The sequence below is a fragment of the Hyperoodon ampullatus genome, assembly GCF_949752795.1.
Source record: "Hyperoodon ampullatus genome assembly, chromosome: 4".
In the NCBI taxonomy this organism is placed as follows: Eukaryota; Metazoa; Chordata; class Mammalia; order Artiodactyla; family Ziphiidae; genus Hyperoodon; species Hyperoodon ampullatus.
The window spans coordinates 36019676-36037364 of record NC_136917.1 but is presented as its reverse complement, the minus strand read 5'-3'; the positions used below and the strand labels follow the sequence as shown (position 1 = coordinate 36037364).

General features: G+C 51.5%; 1 protein-coding gene across 1 annotated transcript in view; it reads left to right on the top strand.

The window, feature by feature from the left end:
* Positions 1–17689, top strand: part of GATAD2A (GATA zinc finger domain containing 2A) — an 86172-nt gene that overhangs the window by 32752 nt on the left and 35731 nt on the right. Inside the window, exon 3 of the mRNA XM_079703168.1 lies at positions 16086–16354. Coding sequence (XP_079559294.1) covers positions 16086–16354 — 269 coding nt within the window. The remainder of the gene's footprint in view (positions 1–16085; positions 16355–17689) is intronic.

The following is a 17689-nucleotide window of genomic DNA, read 5'->3' as shown; positions in this document are numbered from 1 at the left end:
CATTACTGCACCATTTTACCGTTTTACATTCCCACCAGCAATATGTGGTGGTTCCAGTTTCTCCACATCCTCAACAACGCTTATTTTCCTTTTTTTTTTTTTTTTTTAAATAGTCATCCTGGTGGATGAGAGGTGGTGTCTCATTGTGGTTTTGATTTGCATTTCCCTAATGACTAATGATGCTGAGCATCTTTTCATGTGCTTATTGGCCATTTGTCTGTCTTTGGAGAAATGTCTTTTCAAGTCTTTTGCCTGTTTTGTTGAATTGGGTTTGTTGCTAAGTTTTAAGAGTTCTTTATATATTCTGACACCAGACCCTTATTAGAGATATGATTTCTAATGTTTTTCCCGCTCTGTTGATCTTTTCACTCTGTTTTGCACAAAAGAATTTAGTTTTGATGAAGTCTAATTTATCTTTTTTCTTTTGTTGATATTGAGCTTTTGGTGTCATATCTAAGAATCTCTTGCCAAATCGAAGGTCATGATTTACCCTTACATACTCTTCTTCTAAAAGTTTCGTAGGTTTAGCTTTTAATATTTAGGTCTTTGACCCATTTTGAGTTGATTTTCATATATGGTAGGAAGTAAGGGTTTTGTTTGGTTTTGATCATTATATTTTCTATTGATATGAAGACTTTTTGGCTTATGTAACCAGGAAGGGGAGTGCCATAGCTGGAAGTTCTGAAAGTACTTTTTCTCATCTGTTTAACAAATACGTATTGAACACCTGTTCTGTCCTGGGCCCTGGGACGGTAGCACTGAACAAAGAGATAGCCTCTGTTCTTGTGGGGGATGGGGTGGGGGGGACAAACACGTAAACGGAGAGATGAGTAAATAGAATGTCAAGTGGTGATGAAATGGGAAAGGGGTAGAGACCCACTGAAGTGCATACATGGAGGGGAGATACGTGTAACTTTGCTGTTTTGGCTGAAGAAGAGAGTGGTATACAGAGACCTGGGGGAGGACCTTCCAGGTAGGGGGAGCAGGAAGTACAAAAGCTCTGAGGTGGGAGTAAACTTGGTTTTCAGAGGAGCAGCTGGGATGTCAGAGTGGCTGGAGCTGAGAGAATAGGGTCGAGGGGTAGGGGGGACGTGTGGGGGACGGCAGTAGACAGGTCAGAGAGGCCGGCAGGGCCTTGGCTGGGGTGAGGCCTTGCTTTTACCTTGAGTAGCATGTTTTACAAAATGACCATTAATGTAATATGCTCTAGGTCAGCTTGGCTATTTCCTGGAGGTTGTTGTAGGTATCTATACCCAGAACAACCCCCTGCCCAAGGGGAAGATTTCCACTTACAGGGTGGAGGAGAGAAGTAGGATTTCTGTTCCAGCTCTCACAGCTGTGCAGGAAGTGCTGCAAGAACTGTGCATCAGTAGAAACTGTTTCTTAGGCCCATGGGCTTCATGGAGACCAGAAACTTATTTAGTCCTAGACATAGGTTTCCCTGCTGGCTCTGAGCCTTTTGGGGCGGCCTCCGGCCCTGCTGCCGCAGGATGTGTGCAGGGAGGAGCTGACAAAGGAGCCCAGGCAGCGCTTCCAGGCAGTGGCGTCACCACATTGCTGGGTGTCCTGTTGAAAATGATGAAAGATGCACATTTGGTTCTCCCACTTTCCACTCACATTTCCTCCCAAGACTGGAGAAGGCTTTTCTGGCCCTTCCTGGAATTTTCTGTGTAAAACCTCCTGCCATTTCCAGCTCAATGAAGTTGGTGGTCAGGGCTGCGTTCTTGGCCAGGCCCTGAGGGAGTCAGCCCTGGAAGGGTTAAGGCCTCCCATTTTTGATGTGACACCCGATTGGCACATTGCAGGTGGCATGGAAATGGCAGGCGTAACCCTTTGTGGGCCGAGGAGGCTCAACCTGGGAGGCAGCTGGGAGGGACAGAGGACTGGTCCTTTCCCATGGGAGGGAAACTCAGCCAGACATCCCTCACAGTGACGTCCTACACCAGAGGACTCCTGGTCACCATTTCCCTGTGGACATTTCATATTTTTCAGATTCCCCTCACAGGTGGCACCTTTATTTCTGTGTCACGTTCTCTGGCACCATTTGTTTCTCTGGGGCTGCAGGGGTTGGGCTTCAGGCACAGGCCCCCACTGTCAGAGGCTCAGATGCCCATTTGGGGTCACTTCCAGGTGGGCAGTGTTGGGTGCTTACTGAGCACTTCTGAGAGTGTAAACACAAAATCCAAGTCCTCATGTGGGGGTGAGCCTGGGGGTGCTATCAGCAGTTGTGAAAACGCTCGCTACCCGTCTCTCTCCCCCACTCTTTTTTTTTTTTTTTTTTTTTTTTTTTTTGCTATATGCGGGCCTCTCAGTGTTGTGGCCTCTCCCGCTGTGGAGCACGGGCTCCGGACGCGCAGGCCCAGCGGCCATGGCTCACGGGCCCAGCCGCTCCACGGCACGTGGGATCCTCCCAGACCAGGGCACGAACCCGCGTCCCCCGCATCGGCAGGCGGACTCCCAACCACCGCGCCACCAGGGAAGCCCTCTCCCCCACTCTTAAAACGTGATCAGGGCTTCCCTGGTGGCGCAGTGGTTAAGAGTCCGCCTGCCGATGCAGGGGACACGGGTTCGTGCCCCGGTCTGGGAAGATCCCACATGCCGCGGAGCGGCTGGGCCCGTGAGCCATGGCTGCTGAGCCTGCGCGTCCGGAGCCTGTGCTCCGCAATGGGAGAGGCCACAACAGTGAGAGGCCCATGTACCGCAAAAAAAAAAAAAAAAAAAAAAAAAAAAAAAAAAAAACGTGATCAGTTTAGGTGTACTTTGTCCTACTGTGTGCTTTGACTAGAAGGTATAGACAGGCTTTCATCTCATGTCCCTGGGAAGGGACACTCAGAGGCCAAGGCATGAGGCTGAGGGGTAGACAGAGCTCAGTGGAATCTGCGTGGCCTGTCTGGTTAGTGGTGTTCCCTGTTTTCAGAAGTTTTTAGGAGATTTGTCTATGTCTGGGGGAAGATAAAAACATACTCCCTACGTACACCATCTTCCCCAACAGGATCTGTGCTTGCTTTAGCTGCCCCTCCCCCATGACTCCAGGGAGGGAGGATGGTTGTTGAGGTCAGGGGACTTGGCTGTTCCAGGCCAGGCCCTGCATGTCCCCAGGTGAGTTTGAGTGGCTGGGCATGCTACCAGAGGGCTGGCTGTTACTGTGGCATGAGCCTCATTGAAGGCAGTGACCACTGATTTTTCTGGAGATGACTTGTCCCAAAACCTGCTCTGTTCCCACAAGCGGTACTGGGGTGAGGTGCTTCCAAGCGTCTTTCTCCACAGTGCACGTCTACCTGGGATTTTCCTTTAGGAATCTGAAGACCATTCAGGCTTTATTTTTAAAATGTTGGGTGGTTACTACTTGAGTACATTAAAGTTTCTGCTTTCTAGGTTAATTTTATTAAACATATCCCAAAACATTATTTCAGAGGCTGTATTTACATGTCCTCCACCTTAAAAAAATAATTAGATTGTAAATGTGTGTTTATGTGTAAATGTGAAAGCCTGAGGTTCTGTGTGTGTGGTTTTTAAATTTTTATTTATTTTTTTTACTCTTTTCAGTCTTAACAATCTATATGCCTACATATCTGGGTGGTTCTTGAACCAAGGACTGAAGGTGACTTTGATAGGATGGCTGACTTGGTCTGACTTTATCTTGCATGACTCCTCTGGGTAGTGATAGCCTTATAGATGGGTCATTAGCATTTCAGATGGAGTGTGGTGTTTGGGCACACCTGGCATGATAGAAGTGTCCTGTTAGGAGGAGGTCGAGATGCTCCTGAACTTAACCTTCCCCTTTGACTTCTGTGTCTGAGCTGAGCGCTGCATTTGCAAATGGTGTCTCTTCCCTGAAGGGTTAGGTAGAGCGGACCTCTGGGGGCTGAGGGCAGAGAGCTCCCTGCGGAGAGCGCCAGTGCTCAGATTGATTTGTTTGATGGAGTGACTGGAGGCACCTCATTTAAGTTGTGTGCGTGCATGTGTCTTTTTGGAGCATACTCTGTGCCATGTCACAGGTCTCAGCACTCCCCTCCTCTGTCCTTCAGGACCTAATTAAAGGTTCCAGCTCTCCGCACTCTCACAGGCTGATGGCGGCCGGTCAGGGCCCCTACCCCACCCCCAGTCCCTGCACTCCTGCAGGGCACCCAGAGTCAGAGAAGTCTGTGGGAGGCCCGATCGATCATCACTGCTTAGCCTCTTACACTGAATATAAGTGGCCTCACTGTAATGGGGGAATGTTTTTTCCTTTTAAGCAACCTCATTCCATTTTAAAAAGTTGTTAAAAGTTTTGATTTCCTTTTATTTGGTTTCATCTACTTACTTTGGAGATGGGTTTTCATGCGTCTGTGTATTTCTGCCACTTCACCTTTTGTGCTACCATTTCTTTCTCTCTCTTCCATCTCTATCTACAACTCCAGATTCTACTCTTGGGGCCTAGCTCAAATGAAGCTAGATCCTTAGCCTCCTCCTCTGGATCGGCAGGGTGGATTTCTTTTCCAGTGTTGATTTGTAACAAAATGGTGATTGACACACATATCTCATAGCCCTTACTGGGTCTTTGCTCCCATGAAGGCGGGGGACCCCCCAGGCTGCTCTTCCTGCCCTCCACAAAGGTGGTGCCTGCAGGTCACTGGCCCCTTGGAGGTCACCGTCTGGCGCAGAATCAGTATTTGGAGCCTGTCGGCGTCCACATCCTGGGCCAGATGGGCTGTGAACTAGGAGAAGGGTGTTCCTGGTCGTTAGTAACTGACCAGGCTCCTCCGTGCTGCAGAAGTTCCCTTCTGGGTTCAGGCATCACTCAGATAAACAACAGTAGACAGAAGTCAGTTCTTTGCCTTCTCTGGAAACTTAAATTACTGTGTGCACAAAGAAGTAGAAACGAACATGGTTGCAGTGCTAGTGATTTTTAAATGCTCAGCTGTTCCACCCAGGTGCGAAATTATTTGTCTTGGAGGAATTGTGGGTTGGTGTGGCGGAGGCGTGCAGGGATCCGCACAAGGCCCTGCAGGGCTCTCTGCAAGGCCCTCTGGGCTCCTTCACTGGCTTTAGAAGTTGGTGATCCTGGATCCTGTGTCTAATCTCATTTCCATACTTAATGGTTTTGCTTCTTCTTGAGGTAGTTGGATGCTGATCACCCATAAGAACTGCTGTTCTTTTGCTCATAAATGAATAGAGAAGACCCTTTGTAAGGTAATTGGAGAAGGTTTGGAGGTGGGAGGAGGGGATGAAAACTGCACACATATGGGTGTGTGTGGTGTTCATGTGTACGTGGGCGCATGTGTTTGTGTTTGCATGAGTGTGGGTACACACACACGTGTGTATTTGTGTGTGTGGCACAAGGTTGCTTGGTGTTCAACTAGCCTGGTGTACTGCATTTTAGGGAGCAGGGAGGTGTCTGCCGACACCCTGCTTTCCTGCGTCCATCCTCTGCCAGTAGGGTGTCCATCAAGTGGGGTCAGATGCTCCCAAGTCTGGAGCACCCTGTGTTCCTCATCCCTTTTACTCCCTTTTCATTGCCTCAGCCTACCCAGAGCCTAGGCACCACTGGCCACCTTTGGAGGCCAGCAGTGAGATTGCCCATCTTGTGAGAAGCCTTTGAAAGAGCAAGTGAGCCCCTTCAGCAGGACAGAAGAATTTGTTGGTCAAGTCTTTTATTTTTGTTACGTGGCTGTTTATCTGGCGAGCCAGCGTCGGCTTCTCTTAACGCTAGGAAGAAGGCTCAGAAAACTTGCAACAAGTCCCCAGGTCCAGGGAGCTCCTGTGTGGGATGGACACGACGCCACAAGGCTGGGGGTGAGGTGATGTGCCTACCAGTCAGACCTAGTGTTCACATAAAAGTCAGAAGAATTGAAGGACCAAGGTGCTGACCAGGTGGAGGCTGAGCCTAACTGCTGTTCCCGAGGCTCTCCTGGTGTCCCCAGGCTGGGGCTGAGCTGTGGAGCTACAGTTGCAGGCAGAATGCACCGAGGTTCATTAAGGATGCAAGGTGCATGGCTGTGATGGCACTGGAGTGGGACAGTTGGGTGCAGTATGGTGTGAACCTGTGTCCTCCCAGATCCCAACCCCTCCAACCAGGTAGAGTGCGCTTCTTAGGGTTTCTCTAGCACAGATGACCCCCCTGTCCCCAGCCCTCAAGGGCAAAGGTGATTCCTGGTTACCTGGAGAAGCCTGGCCCTATGGCTCTTCCCAGGGACCCCCAGGTCTCCAGCGACTCAGCCCTAGTGTGCTTGATTCACACTTTTCTTCCTGGCTTGCCCCCTGCCCCCCCACCCCCCCCCCACCCCCCAATCAGGTCATTCTCAGCTCCTGTGCTTTTCCTTAGAGCTTTGGTCTGTCTGATGCTCAGGCACGTGTGCTTAGGAACTGCTTGTTTCTGTAACTGGGTTAAAGTTTCATCCACTGCAGCATTTGAGTTTATAGCATGTAATTTCCCTCTACGAGGGACCTATTTATCTTGAGAGTGTGTAGGGCTTTTAGGATGGTATAAAATAGACCCACGTAGTGGGACAGACTGACCCTGCAGTAAGCAGTCTGCACTCGACACTTTTTGAAACTAAATTTCTTCTGACTTGTCAAAAGGGTTAACCTTGAATTCTGGGCTTGGATTGAATTTACACATTCAGGTCCTTTTTTTGAAATCGATTTTTCTCTGTTGTCAGTTCTGCTGTGAGGCTTGTTTGGAAAAGCAGGTTTGTTCCAACACTATTAATATATTGGGCACACTGTTTGGTTATGTGTGATTTTGTCCAGGAGAAATGCTAGGTCTAGGGACTGGGAAGCTATGGCCCACAGGCTGCTGGCCTGTTTGGGTAAATAATGTTTGATTGGGACACAGCCGTGCCCATTCGAGAATGAACTGTCACAGTTGCAGAGCTTGAGTAATCAGGACAGAGACTGAATGACCTGCAGAGCTGAAAATATTTACTGTGTCCCTTTAAGAAAAAGTTTGCAGACTCCTGTACTTTAGGAATCCGGAAAACTGCTCCTAGCTAAAAGAGCGCCTGCTGGTACCCTAAAGGAAAATGCACACGCCTCACACGCCTCACATGCGCATCACGCCCCCTCTGGGCCACATGCATCCCTTTCTGGGGTCAGACAACCTCCTTCCAGCATGTCACAGTAACTCAGAAACTGCATCTCATCCACTGTCACAGCAAACACCAGATCTTCCCTCAGGTGAGGCATGAGGCTTCAGGTGGCATTTGTGTATTTCTTAGCTGTTTAACGTGCTGCCATTTAAAAATCAGGTTCCTGTCTTTTTATTTTATGTCGCTGATGAAGTTTTAGGGTATTGTGCTCTAACCCCATTGTTCCTACAAGCCCGGTGTTTTTGTTTGTTTGTTTTAATTAATTTATTTATTTTTGGCTGCATTGGGTCTTCGCTGCACAGGGGCTTTCTTTAGTTGCCGCGAGCGGGGGCTACTCTTCATTGCGGTGCACAGGCTTCTCATTGCAGTGGCTTCTCTTGTTGCGGAGCATGGGCTCTAGGTGCGCGCACTTCAGTAGTTGCAGCATACAGGCTCAGTAGCTGTGGCTCGCGGGTTCTAGAGCGCAGGCTCATTAGTTGTGGCGCATGGGCTTAGTTGCTCTGCGGCATGTGGGATCTTCCCGGACCAGGGCTCGAACCTGTGTCCCCTCCATTAACAGGTGGATTCTTAACCACTGCACCACCAGGGAAGTCCAGCCCTGTGTTTTTATTGCATGATTTTGCACCATGTGGCAAGTTTTGGGAATGCATATGTTGAGCTCCAGCAGAACTTACTGTACTCTGAAAGCAAACAGCAAAAGGTGTGGTCTCACTCATAACACTCAATAAAGTTGTAAACATTTAATATCTCGTCTGGACCCCATTGGACCAGAGCGAAACTTCCTGCTTGTGAGGAGCTCCCTGTGTCCTTTGGAAACCACGCCTGACTCTAGGTAGTTGACGGGGGTGTTTCAGTGGGCACTGTCTGGAGGAGCATAGGCTTCAGTTCCCAGCACTGCCCCACCCACTTGCTGTGTGACCTTCACCTGCCTCAGTTTCACCACCTGTAAAACAGAGGCTGACAATAGCACTCATCTTGCATCTGAGATGATCCATGTTGGGTAAATACTCAGTCAGTGTAAGGTGTTCTGTCTGTAAAGGAAGACCCCACATTTCTGTTAACAACAGAGGAGCATTAAACTTGAGTTGAGATCCGAGAATCCCAGTGGTGAAAGGGAGCCCGTGCTCACCAACCCCTCACCCCACCCCCCAGTCCCTGAGCTTCTCTCTGTAAAACCTACATTTGTTCATTCGTTAAATGTTTGAAGTGCACCTACTATGTGGCTGGCACTCTTCTGGAGCTGGGGATACACCAGGAACATTGATGACAGGGGGCTTGTACCTTTTGGTTGCAGAGGTCTTCCCTGCCCAGGCCTCCCCATGAGTGCTTCCGCAGGCCCTGGCAGGGCAAGTCTTACTTTTCTGAGGTGAGGCTGCCATGGAGGCGTTTGAGGACAGCTGTTCTGTCCTCCTCCTCACTGGCAAGTGTCATTTAAGCCCTACCATGTGCTTGTCTCTCCAGGTGAAAACAAACAATTTAAACATGATTAACAAAAGGGCTTTAGAGTGTATAGTGGAACGTTCCACAGTGGGCAGCTTGTAAGAATGCCAGGTAGAAAGAAGAGTGTTGGATCTGGGTTCCAGACCCACTAGACTTGGATTTCCCCACCTTGTGCGATGACAGGCTGGTCTTCTACCCCCAGAGGCTCTGGGTATATGGCACCTGTCCCCCTGCCCCCACATGTATGGGTGCGGCCCGTCCCCACCTGGGTCATAGGACTGCTGCAGGGAGAGTCTGTCCTCCTCATCTTCTCAGTTCAGGTCTTTGAAGGCCCAAGGAGCTCCTAGCCAGGCGGCTGGGCCAGGGGCCCTTCTGATGATGTACAAGAGAGAAAACATCTGTATTCTGGAGTGTGTTAAGTTTTCAGACAACTAAGGGTTCAGAACCCAGCTTCAATCAGTGAGGAAGACTTAGTTCTCTTTTTCAGGAAACCTTTAGCACAGGACTCACTGTGGCCTCCCTTCCTTTGCCTGAGACTCCCAGCTCAGTGGCTTGGCCCATGCTGTTCCTCTGCCTGGACCATCTCCCTGGATTCCTCTTCCCGCCTTGGCCTCAACCTGTGAGGCTCCATCTCAGTACACTTGCCTCCCAGAAAGTCAGAATGCAGGAGGGTTTTTTTTGTTTTTTGTTTTTGGCTGCATTGGGTCTTCATTGCTGTGTGTGGGCTTTCTCTAGTTGCAGTGAGTGGGGGATACTCTTCGTCGTGGTGTGCGGGCTTCTCATTGCGGTGGCTTCTCGTTGCGGAGCACGGGCTCTAGGCTCACAGGCTTCTGTAGTTGTGGTGCACGGGCTTAGTTGCTCCACGGCATGTGGGATCTTCCCGGACCAGGGCTCGAACCTGTGTCCCCTGCATTGGCAGGCAGATTCTAAACCACTGCGCCACCAGGGAAGTCCCAGGACTTTTTAATGAAAGCAGTTGACTTGCTTGCTACATTTTGCCTTGTAGGGCAACCCCAGGAATCATACACTTTGTGAGGCTAATTTACAGAAATGTAGGTTTAACTCAGTAGCACATTCTGAACCTGTACTGTTTGCTCCACACCGAAAATGGAGATGAATGGGAAAAATCTTCTGCCGTGGAAGAGTTTAACATTGAGATGAAGCCGTCAAGCTGTATGGGCGTTGTTGCTGTGGGCAGCCTTAGTGAGGAACAGCGTGGGCCTTCTCAGAATGAGCCCACACTGATGCTGTGGCCTGATGTCCACTTGGGACAGCTATTGGCCCAGGTAGAAGATGGGCTGTGGGGATGAGCTAAGGAGTTTGAGTTTACTGCTTAGAGCCCAGGAGTCGCTGTAGCAAGTGATATAGAAGGTGGACTGTTAAGCTGCCAACAACAAATGGGAAAGTGGCAGCGGCATCCCCTTTCAGTCCACTGAAGGTCACGGTTCATCTTGGGTTCTTTGTTCTGCCTGTTGAAGGAGCTGGCCGTGCAGGGCCTTCTTCCCTCACCCTCACCCAATACCACTTGTTCTTTCAATTCTCAACCTTTGTAGGTGGGAGTGTTATTTTATCTAACTCTCCTTTTTATCTTTGTTTTCTTTGAATACAAAGAAACTGATAAATAGTCCCTGTTAAGAGAAATAATTTAATCCAGAAATGCTTAATACAGACAGTGAAAGTTTCTGAGATGAGTGTTGTGGATTTTAGTCCAATTTCTTTCAGTTTCAATTTTAGTGAACTTTCTTTCAGTATTTTTTTCTGCAGGTTGTAAGCATTTTAAAACTGTGAATGGTATCATATCATTCTTCAACTTGATTTTCTCATTCAAGTTTTTACTAATGTTACTCTGTGCCTCTTCACATAGCACATCTATGAGGCATGGATGGGGAAGCTGAGGCTCAGAGAGTGACAAGCTCCCCTGGCCATTTGCTCCCTGAGGTCCATCCTCTGTTCTCTGCAGTGTCTAGTGGTGGGGCCTGGCTGTTGGGATCAACTTTCTGTTTCCCAAGTTAAATTGCATCCCTTCTACTTGGCCTTAACGAGGTTTGACATTATTTAAAACTCGAGAGCTGGTGTTTTTGGTGTGATTTCCTTCCAGAACACAGCTGCTCTATCCCTGCCACTGTCACTCAAAGATATGCATCAGGAAGTAACTCAGGCAGAGAGCAGAGTGAGGTCTCTGGTCTGGAAGGGAAGACGTATCCCTGTCAGCCAGGGGCTGTGGAGAGTGTGGAGCTTGGCCAGTGGCTAGTGAGGCTGGCATTTGGAACCTGTCGTTACTCAACTGCATCGGTTGCTGCACAGGCCCAGGCCCTTGTTTCCATGCCGCCCTGAGTACAGTGGCTGTCTCTCAGGGCTATCTCGTGTGCGTGTGCAGGCCTCCGCCTGTCAGCAGACACTTCTCAGCCTCTCTGCATGCCAAACAATCCCACTCCCAACATTCTTCCCCCAGATCTGCTCCTTCCCCATGTCAGGAAATCAAATCCATCTTTTTCCAGTTGCTCAGGCAAAACAAACAAACAAACAAAAACCAAAGCAACCCTCTCTCGCCTAGTGTCCAACTGTTGGGATGTTGTGTTGTCCAAATCCTCTAAAGTACACCCAGCATTGGTCATGTCTCCCTGCTGCTCTATCCCCTTTCCATCCTGAACCACGAGATACAGAACCCCCCTGACTGTTCCTCCTGCCACCTCCCTGCCTCAGTCTGTCCCCAAATCCTTTAGAACAATTTGGATCCCACTCCCCCTCCATCCAACACACCCGTTGCCCTCTGTGCTCCACCTGAGGTCAGTCTACACTCAGCACCCTCCTTTTGCCACCTCATCGAGCTCACTCCCTTCTTTGGGCTCTGGAAAAAGCACCCCACATCATCTACTTTTCAGAGCATCAGCTCTGTCACTTCTCCCAAACATATGTTCCTAAGCCTCACTTTCCTCATGCCTGAAACAGGAGTATTACTAGTAGTGTTCCTGCTGTTATTTTGTAGCAGTGTGGTATAAATAACATTTCCTAGTACAGAGTATTAATGATAACCTCAGGGTTATGGCTGTATGACTTATGCCTATCTAATCCCCCCTCTCAACCAACCCCCCCCCGCCCTGCCCCCTGTGCAGGGTCAGTGTTAGTCTTCTGAGTCCTGTTTAAAAATATTGGTTCCTGGGACTTCCCTGGTGAAGTAGTTAAGAATCCGCCTGCCAATGCAGGGGACACGGCTTCGATCCCTGGTCTGGGAAGATCCCACATGCTGCGGATCATCTAAGCCCGTGCGCCACAACTACTGAGCCTGTGCTCTAGAGCCCGCGAGCCACAACTGCTGAGCCCGTGTGCCACAACTACTGAAGCCCACATGCCCTACAGCCTGTGCGCCACAACTGCTGAGCCCACACGCTGCAACTACTGAAACCCGTGCACTCTACAGCCCGCGTGCCGCAACTACTGAGCCCACATGCTGCAACTACTGAAGCCCGCGCTCCTAGAGCCCGTGCTCTGCAACAAGAGAAGGCACTACAATGAGAAGCCCGTGTACCGCAACGAAGAGTAGCCCCTGCTCGCTGCAACTAGAGAAAGCCCGTGTGCAGCAACGAAGACCCAACACAGCCAAAAAAAAAAAAAAAAATAGTGGTTCCTGCCACAGCACAATTCACCCTTTTGGAGTTGTCTTAGAACAGATTTTCCACCTGAGGTCCTCAGACCAGTTGGAAGGTGACATTTTAATAAAAGAAAGCATCTTTTGGTAGAAGCAATTGAAATTTGCATCCAACCCAAAGCCATGTGTCAGCATTCCGCCTGGGACTTGGTAGCCCACTCATCCTGGGACTGGTCTGTGCTGTGTGCTTGTGAAGCCTCTAGTATGGCTGGAGCCTGCTCTTCTTGGGCCTGAGGAAGACTTGGGCTGCATCCTGCCTGTCCAGCCAGGTTATGTTTGGAGAGAGTGAGGAGGGGCTGAGGCCACCTGGGTTCCAGCCCTGCTCCCCATGTAGCCAGCCTGTGTCTCAGGCAGCCTTGCAGCCCTGGTGGCCGCACCTTTACGGTGGGCTTGCTGCTGTTGGGATCGCTCCCTGCAGACAGCAGCTGGCACTGGATCCTGCCTTGATTAGAGGGGGCTGCTCTCTGTGGGCCAGCAGTTCTCCCCGGGCCTGTGGTGGAACTTATGCTGTTGTGGCTGCTCTCCCTCCCTCCCTCACCAGGAGTTTTGAAGCAGATCCTAATTTGTCAGTTGCAGTAATCCAACTTCTTCACCTGCTCTTTAGAAAGTATTCTAATGCACCTCCTCACTGCATTTTGCAGAAATTGTCGGTCATGCTTCATTCCTAGGTCACACTTCATTCCTCAAGGCTGGTTTCCTCCTGACAACTTTTTTTTTTTTTTTTCCTGCTGTCCCTGCCTCTATGCCTGCAGGGCGGTGGCCGCCAGCCCTGATTTGCTAGGTTGGGGCACTGGTCCTTCCTGCTGAGAGGAGGGAGAGGCTGCTCCTTACTAACACCTGCCCTCCCCAGGAGCAATTGCCTGGTGGTGTCGGTGTCCGGGATTGGCCAGTGGCAGGCCCCATGTGGGCACTAAGGCAACCGCCTTCCGCAGTGCAGGAGGCTCCACCCAAGGAGGGGGAGGTCAGAGCCTGAGGCTCCATCCCCCATTGCTGGCCCCGCCCCCTCCAGCTGTGCTCACCCTTTATGTGGTGGGGGAGGGGGCAAGGCTGCTGCACCCCTCCCCCACTCAGCAGCCTGCCAGAGGCACAGGGCGTGCCTGGGGTTGGCAGAGTTCCAGCCCCTCAGCTTCTGAGTGAGCTGCCCTGACACTGCACACAGAACACAAGCAGATGGTCTCCCAGGTCCTGTGCTGGGGACCCCGACCAGAACTATGGCCTAGCATGGTCTCTGGGGCTGGTGGGAGCAGCCCCATGGGTGTGAGGCTCTACTCTGGCACCTTGTGACCGCTTGTCCTTCACCAGTGACAATGAAGTGAGGTCACTGGGGCACCACCTTGCTGGTCTGGTGACCTGATGCACAGCGACCTCCTCGTCAGCCTCTCCTCCCACCCCAATCCATGTGGGCAGTTGGGAGGAAGGAGGGACTTCATGCAGGGTCTGGGGTTCAGATGAGCTTCATGGATTGGAGCCTGGAGTTTACAAGGCCGGAGGCTGTGCTGGGGGTGGGGGCCCTGCAGGCTGGGCTGGAGCAGAGGCGAAGTGGGGAAGCATTGGGGGCGGTTCTGAGTGCAGGATTGGAGGGTGCATTCTCCCTGTTCACTTCGGACCTCCCCTCCCCCAGTGGGCACCAGGCCAGCCTGGGAGCTTCTCCCTTAGGGACAGAATTTCCTTTGACTCCAGTGGGGGCCCTCCTTGACTGAGGTCCTGGACTCCCTTCATCTTTTACCCCCAATAGGCTCCTCTCTGATCCTGGGAGCACAGGTACCCACCATCCAACGTGGCCGCTGAAATCATTCCTCTCATGCAATTCCCCATACGTTCGAACAGCTCCTGTTGTTTAGGCAGTGCCCAAAAGGAAAGTGACCCATCCCTCCCACAGTGAGGGAGAGGAGGGGAGGGTGACTGACATTCAGTTCAGGGCAGTGACTTGTCTGCAGCTCATGGGGAGACAGGACAGACAGACTCAGTGAGCAGGCTGACAGCATTTGTGGTGAAAGCATGTTGGAGAAGGACAGAAACTAGAACTTTAGGCTGAGAGGGACATGGGAGCATCCCTTGCTTCCCTCTGGGTTGGTGAGGAGATGACCTCTACAGGTGAAGGAGGGGATGGGGAGATCCGGGTGAGGCAGAGGGACGGAGTGTGGCTGAGGGCTGAGGTGGCAAGGTGTGGGCAGCAGGTGCAGGCTGGGATGCCAGGAGTGGTTGGAGGCAGATGGAGGCCAAGTTGATAGGCTATGCCCTTGAGCTTCAGACTTCTCAAGCCCTGCCTGGAGTGGGGAGCACCCCAGGGGCGGGGGTGACATGGCCACGGGGAAACCTGCTTGATTCAACCCTTTTGGACTGCCCGTGGGAGCAGATGTCTGAGGGTCCAGGCCAGGCCACGCTGGCCTAACACGTGTCAGACGGACGCTCGGCCTCCTATGCCAGGAGCACGAAGCAGCTGTCACTTTCCTTCCTTTCAGTTTGAGTCCAAGGCAGGGCCCTGCACTGTTGCTCATTTGTGAAATCAGCTCCTTTAAGGAGCTTGCAAATGAGTCAGCTCAGGAGTGTGTCCCACATACAGTGATGGGTCCCCTTCAATGCCCTGTGCTCTCCCCGCCCCCACCAAGTCTCCAGAAGGTGGGCTGCTTTGGGACTGGTTCTGCCTGGCCATACCCAGGACAGGCCTCCCAGGGTGTTTGCTGGTGAGGAAACTGAGGTGCTGGGTGCCCTGCCTGCTTGGACACAGAGCCAGGAGGTCTTCATCATAGGCGCACTGCAGGTGTGAATTGGGATTCTTTGAGGGGCTCATACAGTGTGCTCCTCCCCGGGCCCCCACGTTGGTAGATGTGGGCATTGACTATCCTGTGGAGAACTGGTACTTCAGGAGCCTGGCAGCTAAATTCTTTTTTTGTCCTGTGATGAACTCTTGCATGGCTTTTTAGACCCTGACTGTTGAAGTATGGTGTCCCATGTCCTGCCCCGCTGGGACATCAAGGCTGGGCTCTGAGCGGCCCCTTTAAGAGCGAGTACTCGTGTCCCAGACTCGGTTGTGGAATGCCAGCAGTCTCCCTGTAAACAGACATCACTGCGGTCTTCCCTCCTGTCTCTGTGAGGGTTAACAACACTTCAGCTTGTTGTCTGGAACCGGTTCAGACTGGTTTTCTGGAAAGTGCTTTGTCTCAGACTGAATCCTGGGAAGGGTCATGTGGAGCCCAGTGATGTCATGGGATCAAAAACTGACTCAGCTGTTTTTTTTCTTCTTTTCTTTCTTCTTTCAATCAAGATATGTGTATGCTGCAGGTACAGGGTGCCGGCATGGTGATGGGCCAGGCCTCACCCCACTCAAAGTTCGCCTCGTCGGCAGTCAAAGGGTTAAATGTGACCCCCCACTCCTCACCCCCCTGAGGTGAGCAGGGAGTGAGAAGGCTGCCCCTCGCTGAAGCGGGAGTAGACGGGTCAACCCTCATCAGTGCAGTGCAGGGCTGGAGTTGGGCTGTGACCCTGCTCCTGAGACAGCATGGTCCCTCCTTCTTGGATTCCAGATACCTCCAATCCCATGTAGGTGCTCAGGATCCCATAGGCAGGGAATTCAGATCTAGAACAGTTTCCTCTATTTGCTCTTGAGTCTGGAGTGCAGAGATTTCCCCCTTCTTTCTGATAAGCAGCCACCTTCCATTGTTCCTGTCCAGGTCCCTGCAGGTTTCTGGCCCTGGATGGGGCGATGCATAGCTTGGCTTCCCAGATGCTCTGTTGCTCTTGCCCTCGCCTTCCCCAGGGCAGTGAAGAAATGTCCTGGGCACGCTTTGTGGGCCCTTCATTTGTTGTACCTACTTCTGCCATTGTCACATGGTGAGGAAAACACTCCATGCTGACATTGTGAAAAGTCTGAGAAGACAGCTACTTCGTTGTGCCAAGTTTAAATGTCATGTTTTCTCCATCCCCTAAAGTTCAGAATGACTGAAGAAGCATGCCGAACACGGAGTCAGAAACGAGCGCTTGACCGGGACCCAACAGAGGACGATGTGGAGAGCAAGAAAATAAAAATGGAGAGAGGAGTGTTGGCTTCAGAGTTAAACGCTGACGGAGACATGAGAGTGACGCCTGAGCCGGGAGCAGGCCCAGCCCAAGGGTTGCTGAGAGGCGCAGAGGCGATGGCCATGGGCAGAGGCGAAGGGCAGGTGGGCGATGGGCCCGTGGACATGCGAACCACACACAGGTGAGCAGGAGGGTCCAGGAACCAGGGACAGGCCTGGGCGTGAGGAGGCCTGTGGGGGTGAAGCTGCCGTCAGGCCTGCAGGAAGCAGCTTTCGGTGACTTATCATGGAGATGGCTGTGGGCTCTAGCCCTGGCACCTCCCCCACCATCTTGGCCAAGGGACCTCCCCCTTGGGGCCCTGGGGCCCAGGCGTCTGTAGCATGGGGCTGGGTCTCACAGGATGGGGGAATGGTAGCCTCTGTTGGCTGCCCTGCTTGACAGCAGGCCTTCACTAAACTTGTACCTACTGTCTAGCTCTGTGCTTCTGGTTTATAGGAAAACTTTTTCATTTGGTCCAGCTTCCCTGCTTTTCAGATCTGGGGCATGGGAGGCCAGGGATGATGCTACACCCTGCTTGGGTCACTTGGCTAGGGGCAGAGTTGGGAGCACAGCCCTCTCACGTGCATCACCACTCCTCCTAGGCCGTGCGTCAGGGAGGAGGGGCCCCTGTGTTCGGGACTCCTGTGATGTGCTCTTTCGGTTTCTCCTTCATCGATACTGATTGCTTCAAGAGTAACTTCCCCAATCCTCAGCTTTTAAGGAAAAAGCTTGAAAGAAATAAGACTCAGTGTACCACCCCATGTCTTCACTAAGAAACCCTCTTTTCTCCCGGTAAAGAGAATTGCAGGCCTAGCTCCAGCTCCTGCTTTACCCCTCCCTTCACACCCTGATGTCCCATGAGCCAGCAGCCGGTGGCCATGGCCTCCTGAGAAGCCCCGCAGCCCCTCTGTGTGTGGCTCTTCTGTGGTCCATCCCTTGTCTCTCTCAGTGCCGCCTCTGCAGACTCCCTTCCATGTCTGTTTGCCCAGGGTGGGGTGAGGGGCAGTAAGTGCAGATCTGGAGAACCTGGGTGCTCTTTGCCTCCTTGTGTTGACTGACCCCACAGAGGGACCCCAACCTGCAGTCTTTGCGTTAAATTCATTTGGGCCCCACACTGTTGGTGTCCTAAGGACTTCAGAGATTGTCTGACTCAGTATTTCTCAGCTTTAAAAATTCTTACCGCCTTGAGATAAATGGGAAAATCTAACCCCCTCCTACTGGGGAAGCGTATTAGTCTGGGGTGGTGTGCTTTGTGTTCTTGCTACCCAGAAAGGCCTTTTTTATCTGGCTCTGCTTTCTGCAGTCCCTGTTCTAAAACCAGAGGCCTCTTTTAAAGTTCTAGAAATAAAATTTTAAGTTTGGGTCTGCTTTCCCTTCCCTTTCCTTTCAGAATGTCACAGGTGGGTGAAGAGAAGGAGGAGCCCACATTTGCAGAGATTTACTGGGTCCCTCTGGGCTCCTGGTCTACATTTTTTCC